This window comes from Leptidea sinapis, chromosome 3 (genome assembly GCF_905404315.1).
Source record: "Leptidea sinapis chromosome 3, ilLepSina1.1, whole genome shotgun sequence".
Taxonomy (NCBI): Eukaryota; Metazoa; Arthropoda; class Insecta; order Lepidoptera; family Pieridae; genus Leptidea; species Leptidea sinapis.
This window is the reverse complement of record NC_066267.1, coordinates 1,703,588-1,712,760: the sequence shown is the minus strand read 5'-3', so window position 1 is coordinate 1,712,760 and position 9,173 is coordinate 1,703,588. Positions and strand designations below refer to the sequence as shown.

Sequence of the window (9,173 nt, the reverse complement as noted above, 5' to 3'; positions counted from 1 at the left end):
GGTGTTTACACCACCTCTAGTACTGTCATCAGAATAACAATGCATGTTGAAGGCTTCTCCAAGATGTTACGGTCTCAGCCACAACCATTGATCTGAATACCGAGACTAGTGAGATATCTGTTGATCCATTTACTATTTTCTTTTCTTTCTTCAATAGCCTGGGCATTTGATATATTTTGGGTCCAGTAACATAATATCTGGTACTACCAGATAAGGTACCAGGTGCCAAACTTGTGGTGGTGTGATGTAAGGAAATTCTTAATAAAATATGTAGCAAAGGTCAACTACATATTACCAATAAAATTAGTTTTTGATTTTTATATTTTATTTACTCTTAAATATAAAGTTCTTAAATTCTTGATGGATACAACATCTGAAAAAAAAATATTCAGTTACAAGCTGTAAATAATATGAAAAGTGCACAACATATTATTTAGTGCTAAAACACAACATTATGGGTTTTTATGATCAAGCCACTTTTGTAAAAAAACAATGTAAGCACACTTTTCTCCTTGGTCGTGTGTCAATCAACAAGCCTAAGTGTGCTATAAAAGTGGATAAATAATACATTAATGACTCAAAAAAAGATTGTGCGAGTTATTATCACTAAGGTTATTTTATTTATATAATATTGATGTGCAAAATGCGGAAGTAATTTAATAAAACGAATATTTTTTCATTAAATATGGTACAATATTATTTACAAGTCCCCAGACAAAACCCGCTTGTCAGAATGGGACAATCGGGTTCTAAATTCAAAATAAACAGCTCAAACTGAAATAGTATTTACATAGCTCTCTATTGACCGTTAATATTTTAAACAACTGAGTAAACGCAGAAATGTATAGACATAGCTGTCAAAGGTTATTATGGTGTCATTTGTGGCATGTGCCAAATTCAGCTTTGATTTTGTATGAGGTGCATTGTCTATATGTATAGAACATCATTAGTTATAAAGAATAACATATAAATTATTTAAGTGATTAATGTTCTGAGTGACAAATGCAAATATAGGTAAATAAAAAGAATGAGAAAATATTGTAATTGATAATATTAACCCACTAAAAAAACTATGTTTGTTATTCACTAATTTAAATCTCATTTTCTATGCTGTAATGTTCTAACTCAAAATATTTTTTTTGAAAATTGAAAAAAATTATGAGTATCAACCAGCTGTAACATAACCCTGCTTAACCCAAGTCAATAGTAGGGAATCTAATATGATGTCACTTATCACACAGTTAGCAACATTGCTAACTATAACCACACATGCAGCTTTACTAGGTCCAAAAATAATTCAATTAAATTTTTTTGTGATATGGCATGTGGCTGCACCATTCGGGCTCAACTTATTTTAATTAATGATAACTTTTTTGCTAACTGTACTATTGTATTTACAAGTACAAGCCCTATATGAATATTCTTTCCTCTATTTACTAGGCTTACACCAAACTTAGTGTACTCATATTAGCACAATGGTATTCTGCTATACATCATATAATATCCTTTTGCTTTGTGTGTTAAATACAATAATTAAAAAAATGAATGGTGTTTTATTCAATCATGCTTACCACTCGTATCCTGTGTCCCATAGCTTGAGCTGGTAGATTTGACTTGAAGCGAGCTCGGACACTGCCAGAATTGCCATGGGGGCGAGTCACTTTTCCCCAGATTGCACGCAACTTTGTTTTCACCCCACGAGGACCACCAGCAATTGGTGTTCTTTTCTTTGCTTTGTATACATATACACATTTTTTGCCAGCATAGAATACCGCATCATCTCTGCTACGAGCTCCTTCAACCTGTAAGTTTATTTTGTAATGTATTTCTTGAAAGCAGTTCTATGAAGGGGTAGAATTGTTACTAAGATGTGATCAGCAAAAAATTTTCCACATAAAGGTTCAGGTTTCAAATGTCTAAAACATCATTTTCACACACCTAAGCTAAATTTTCATCTCAATATATTTAATATTATCTTATGCCTACAATTCACCTTAAATATTAATGATAATAACACAACAAAAAGCAATCATTTCCATTAGAATGTATGACGACAGAATGAAGTAATTATTTTATTGATCAGCTCTTGTAGTACCAAATCAATAATTTAACAATTCACTTTAAAATCACCCCAATGCAACATTGTTATCGTATAGCCGTAGCAGTGGCAAGTAGACTAAACAATTTATTAACAATTCATTGTTTTTCAAAATTAAAATTATAGATTAATTCGTTTCATCTATTTTGAGAGCTAGTCTGTTAGTTATCTTTAATTAATAAATGTCAAGCACAAGTAAGATTTCTGCAAATTAACTGCTAAGTGTTGATTATTAAAATACACAGACTTCACATACTTTCAAAAGTGCAGTATTTTCGTGTTGATTACGAAGACCACGTTTGTATCCAGTGAACACTGCCTTGGCGTACAGCCTACCATGACGAGGCTTTGAAGCTTTACGTACGGCCTTTTGAGTCTCTACAGGTGCAGCAGGCGCTTCTTTAGCGGCCTTTTCTTTATTAGGCTTAGATTTAGGCACCTTAGCTTTAGGCGCAGTTTGCGGCGCGTCTGCCATTCCTAAAAATTTCAACACAGTCAGTTATGATACTGGTTAAGGTTATGTTGACATACAATTTTTAATCTCAATTTATCTAAACATGAATAGTCAATCCAACACTAAACAACAAACAGAAAAATTAAAAAGGGATCCCTTTGGTCCCTTAAACTATTATTTCGTTACAAATTAGTAATTACAGATTTTAAAATAAAAAACAAATCACACTGACCGGACACTTGTTTATGAAAGGAGAGAAAGACCGTAAGCGGTGTTGCCAAATGCTTGGAACTTGGAGTTGGAAGTGGCAAATGGCAACTATTAATTATTAATTACAATCCAATTTATTGGCGATTACAGCTTGCGAGCTCTTTTATAAAAATTAAAAATATCCCAATTGATTGAATAATAATAATTTTGAGCACTATCAGTGCCTAAAAATTACTCAAACCAAAACTAAAATAAAATAAAAGAAGCATACACTCATCCCGTAGTGGGCTGGGCTTACAAACTGTCCCGGCACGCTACGGGATCAGTTCGGTAAAGTTATAAATACATGATCAGATTTGGTACTGTCGAACCATTGAACGTGGTCCAGTAGTGGATTATATTGGACGGTATAGCGCATTGTCCCTAGCACAACATTATTACCGTCCGGACCATACCGAATTTGACGCCGAACCAATAGGTGTAAGGTGCCCACCGGACCGTCCTATGGTCCTGCCGTACCAAATCCGATGCTGTGTTCACGCTATTATGCGAGGAAGCGCGATTGAATTCCTATCAGACCAGATTTTTGAAACAAACTAAACAAGACTTTTTAATTTAAAATGCCGTCATGTTTTGTTAAGTGTTGTAGAAACCATACGGATCATCATCCCATGACGTTACAAGATTCAATAACATACTTCATTCATTAAAATACACTCAAACTCATTATTACACATGATGTTCTGTTGGTTAAAAGCGTGATTTAAGAGTTCGTAAAAACTTGTATGCACTACATTGAAAGAAGAGCCTCCCCCCTACTTCACTCATCTCGATTCTGTGGAAACATTACTTGTAGCAGTTTTATTGCAGGATTCAGGCAGTAGTAGTGTAGTTGCAGTTATTAAACAGAATTGCATTCCAGGCCTTGCATTGGTAAATGAAAAAGCAGCTTGTGTCAGGTCAGCTGCTCATACAGATTCCCAACAACCTTCTCAAATCTTCTCTCATGACTTTTACACTACCTTGAAACCTAAGATGTTTGAGAGTTAATCCAACATGTGGCAGATAAAGCAATCTAAAACTTCGAAAGGCAAATTTTATGGTGAATTAATCAACAGTTAGCCGGTTACTAGTAAACCACTCTTGCCCACCAGTATTTCTAGCCAATCTTAGAATTAGAGAGCATTCTCTGTGTGACTGTGGACTAGACGAGGGAAATGTGGACCATTTATTATTTAGTTGCCCCGTAATGTCTTATATATAAAATTCTCGTGTCACAATGTTAGTTACCTTATTCCTCCGAAACGGCTTTACTGATTTTTACCAAATTTTATATGCTTATTTGTAGGTCTGAGAATCGGCTACTATCTATTTTTCATCCCCTTAAAGGTTAAGTGACCACCCCTAAATTTTCATTTGATGTAATTTTTTGTTTTTATTTTTTTATAACAACATTAAAAAATACATACAACCCAAAATTTTCAACCCTCTTCAATCAACCCCTATTTATGTATCGCGATTTTTATATTATTCTGTTCCATCCACAAATCCGCTATAGGGTTGCAAGATGGAAATGGATCAATACTTACAATAATTGTAGTACCATGAATTTGGTAGGTCTGAGAATCGGTTGCATCTACTTGTTACACCCCAAAAAATTTTTTATTACTTTTTATGGCAATACAACGTTTGCTGGGTCAGCTAGTATGTTTTCTAATAATATAAGAGCGCAAAAAAGAATGCTGGGAGCGTGTGGAAGTGATGGTAGTGTTAAAAGTGAAATCAAAAAGAATTTTTAGAGACTGAGCGTTTGGCGATTAAATAAAACAACTGCTTGACTGTGAGGAATAAGTGGAAGATATCCTTTATTTGAAAGTTACATGATACTTATATATACAAAATCCTTAAAACTAGTTACCCAATTACAATTGTTACTTAAATATTTACAAGTCCAGAAAATACACACCAATACATACATACACACAAGCTTACATTTTAAGCAATAGTACAACGTTTCATTCAATAAGAATTGAGAATAATATTATGTGTTCTATCTCGCTCTAAAACTAATGCTATCGCAGTAAGCCGGCCAGAGAGCGCGGTTTGTGTAAACTCGCGTCGAATCTCGATCATACGATGTCAATTAGCATTCAGCACCTACGCTGTCGCTCATTGATTAAAATTGCATGAATAGCGATTGACCCCCGACGACGACCCGACGACGCGTCATTCGAGGACGCTCGGCCTTGCTGTGCGGTTGTGTAACGCGGAGCATATGACTGATCACGTGAGTATATCTGCGGTCGTCGAGAGAACGTAACGAGTCTCGTACATCGATGCGATGACTACCGGTGATCTGTATGATTCTATGAGTTGACGTACAGCATTATGAAATGGTTCTTATCAGAGCTAATATTACGTTATATAAAATAAAATGTTCTTTTCAGAACGAATCTTTCGGCATACGCTTATTACAGTTATTATTTCTACGATCTATAATGCTACGTTACAAGTTAGATATTAGACATTTGTATTAATTGATATTATTGGTTGTAGGTACAGCTACAAATTCTAAAGGAATAAATTTTGAGGAAATAAGTGCCTTTAATATCTTATGTCGAAGTCTCCCTTGGACAATTTATACCTCCTTAGATTGCCCGCACCTCTTCTATGAAATGCCTCCTCTCCCTATTTTTCATTCCTTGTGTAAATATTTTATGTAAATATATTCAACAAAATAATATTAAGTTATGTGCAAAATATTGTTGCACTTTGCAGACACGCTGCAGTAGATGGATACCTAATTATTCCATTATATTCTTTTCTATTCTTCCGACTGTGGCTTCTGTGGAAGACACATCTCTAAGTGATCCGTGTAAAGATTACTTATAGTTTTATTTTCTTATAATATCTGAAAAAAATAATATGCTATTAGACTAGATAGGTATTCCAATCCCTATTCTATTCTATTCTTTCTAGTGGCTTCTGTGGAAGGGGCACCACAACTCGCCAATGTCACGTTTCAGTAGACCAACAAGCTTAGAGTGTGTCATTTGATCGGTGTAAACGAATTTACAAGTGATTATAGTAATGACCGGTGCCCAGAATCAAAACAGATTTATTTTCTTATTATACCTGAAACAAATATACATGCTGTTAGATTATAATGGACAAACACTGATAATATTACTTATATAAAACATTTATTGTGTTAGTTATAACTTAATATTATTTTGTTTAATATATTTACATAAAGTATTTACAAAAGGAGTGAAAACAAAGGTGAGGAGGCATTTCATGGAGGTGGGGCGGGGGATTTCAGGAAGTATAAAGTTGTACAAGGAAGACTTCATTAAAGGGCAATTAAAGAATAAATGGTCTACATTTCCCTCATCAAGTCCACAGTCACATAGAGAATGGTCTCTAATTCTTAATTTGGCTAGGAATACTGGAGTGCAAGAGTGGTTTAAGCGTAACCGGCAAAGTGTTGATATTATTGATTTATTGGGGAATCTAAATTTCGAGAACCACGGTTTTAAAGGGATTACAGGGATCACATGTATATCACCATAAAAGACGCCTTTAGAAGTTTTGGAAGCCTGCCAGATGTTTGACCACCTCTCAAACATATTTATTTTCAAGGTGGAGCACAAGTCATGAGAGAAGATTTGAGAATGTTGTTGGGAACCTGTATGAGCAGCTGACCTGGCTCAAGCATCAGCACTTTCATTGTCGATTATACCTGCATGGCCTGGTATCCAGCAGCTTTTGGAGTCTGATAATATAATAGAATTGTTTAGGCCATGGGACTTAATAAATAAAATAGCTTCAAGTATAGCAATTGCCTCCCCTGTGAATACCGAAGTGACAGTTGGGCAGCTATAACTTAATATAATTCTTGTGGAGGGTCCATACTACAACTCCAATTGGGCTCATGTGTGTTTTAGAAGCATCAGTGAAAATCTTATGCCAATTTTGGAAAACTGAATGCATAACATGAGAAAATGTTTTGTTAGCTTCTATGGTGAACTTATTAAATGCCCAGATCTAAAATTATTAAGGGTTGGAAGGTGAGTGCATTGAAAGGCATTCAGAATAGGGGTAATTTCGAAAGTTGAAAAAAGGGGTTAGGGAGTTGAGAGTACAATAGGTAACTATTGGCAAGACATGATCTCTTATCTTGAGACATTTGGTTATTGTTGTATAGGCCAACTAATTGATCTAATTTATGCAGCAAAGGGTGATCCCGTAATTCCGCTAATTTAAAAAAACAGTTTATTAGCGAGGAACTGTCGACGAAGCGAGAGGGGAGGTTCTACACACTCGACCTGCATAGCATTAATAGGACTAGATTTCATAGCTCCTAATATAATGCGCAAACATTTTGCCTGTAATTTGTCTAACTTATCTAAACCTGCATTATTGCCTGGAATCAAAAGTAACGTGCCATAATCCATGTGGCTACGAATTATGGCATTGTAATGCAATCTTTGGGTGAAGGGGTGAGCCCCCCACCAAACGCCAGATAATGAGCGAAGGATATTAATATTTTTTTCACACTTTTGAGAGATGTAGTATATAGAACAATATCATCTGCATATTGCAAGATTTGGCAAAAGAGGGCAGCTGTGCTAGAAATATCAGATGAATACAGGTTGTATAGTAAAAGACTGAGAACAGAACCTTGAGGTAAACCTTTCCAAACTGATTTTGGAGGTAGGTATGAGGATGGGCCTTTAATGGTAATTGTTCGCTCCATTAGCATATTGCATATGAATCGAGTTAACTTCGCTGGAATACTCAGCTGAATGAGTTTGCTCCTGAGCAGAGGAAGAGACACGTTATCATACGCGGATTCTATATCTAGAAAAACTGCCAAAAGAGGTTCTTTTTGGAAAAGTGCTAATCTTATATCAGTGGTAAGGATACCCAAGCTATCTAATGAGCTCTTCCCCTTTCTGAATCCATACTGGGAATCGGAAATGAGGTTATTGTATTCAACAAACCACTCAAGTCGATGTTTGATCATATGTTCACATATTTTTGCAAGAGTAGATGATATTGCATTGCAATTGGTCTATAACTGGTGGCTTTAGATGGACTCTGACCTGGTTTGAGTATAGGAATGATCACTTGATTTTTCCAAGATGGAGGTATGGCACCGACATCAAATAGGTTATTGATAATTTTGAGATAGTATTCTTGGGATCTGATTGATGATTGTTTAAGGAAAGAATAGAGGATGCCATCGGCCCCGGGAGAAGTGTCAACTAAGCCATCCAATGCCAGAAGAAGTTCTGAAAAAGAGAAAGGAGTCTAAACTATGAGTTGATGAGAGAGGGATTGGAGGTGAAGGGAGATAGTCTTCATTAGGAACTGAAAGGGGTGACAACCAACCTAGATATGGCTTGAATCCTTTGCAGATGCAAAGGATTCAAGCCATACAGATGGATCTACACTTGAGTCATGCTCCAAAGGATTGTAAGAACCCCTAAATTTTTTAACTTGTTTCCATAAAATTGTAAATGGAGTACAGGGATAAGCTCTGGCAAAAATTGATCCAACCTTGTTTTTTCTTTTTGGCAAATAAATTAGTGGCCTTGGCAGCAGCTTTTTTATAATTAATGAAGTTGGTCAAAGTCATGCTCCTATTATATGTTTTTTCTGCTAATTTTCTATCCTTAGCAGCCTTGGTGCATTCTGAATCCCACCAAGGAGTTGAAATTTTACTATTGGATGGTTTTTTATGGGAAAATTTTGGTCAGCACTAAATATCATGGCCTCTGCTAATTTATTATAATTTTCAACAGCATTTGAATGGTTAGGATCGGGAAAGCTTAAAATTTTTCATCAAGGCAAGTGGAAAATTGCTGCCAATTAGCATTTGTTAATCTGTATTTGAGAGAAGGGGAAAAATTTTGAGCAGGGATTACTTTATCAGGTAATGAAATGATAATAGGATAGTGATCACTGCCATTGGAATTTTGAAGGATGTTCCAAGAAATAAGAGAAGCAAGACAAGGAGAACATAGGGTCAGGTCAACTGCACTTTTTGGATTTTGAGAAGGAGCAATCCTGCGGGTTGGAGTGCCATCATTTATTATGCAGAGATTACATTCATCAAAAATATCAAGAAGGGAAAGAGAAAAATAATCAGTAGTGCTAGAGCCCAAGACATGTGATGTGCATTAAAATCTCCCATTAGAATCATAGGAGAGGGAATAGACGAGATTAAATGGAGGATGTCTGCAATCATAGTTGAATGAGGTTGAGGGATGTATATAAAGACCATGGAGATGTTCAAAACTTTTACAGCAACAATATTTATACCAGGATGTTGGTTTGGAAGGATTATTTGGGAAAAGGGAAGGGTGCGTCTTATAAATAAGGCACAGCCTGCGCCAACACCAT

The 9,173-nt window shown here is 35.6% G+C and overlaps 1 protein-coding gene across 1 annotated transcript; it reads right to left on the bottom strand.

The window, feature by feature from the left end:
• Nucleotides 1-307: 307 nt before the first annotated feature.
• On the bottom strand, nucleotides 308-2,927 carry LOC126979482 (60S ribosomal protein L35a). Its single transcript, XM_050828807.1, has 4 exons — nucleotides 2,785-2,927; nucleotides 2,355-2,575; nucleotides 1,572-1,802; nucleotides 308-373 (listed from the first exon to the last, which is right to left on the bottom strand). The coding sequence occupies exons 2-4, from the start codon at nucleotides 2,571-2,573 to the stop codon at nucleotides 350-352; spliced, it is 474 nt and encodes a 157-aa protein (XP_050684764.1). The 5' UTR covers nucleotides 2,574-2,575; nucleotides 2,785-2,927; the 3' UTR covers nucleotides 308-349.
• Nucleotides 2,928-9,173: the final 6,246 nt, after the last annotated feature.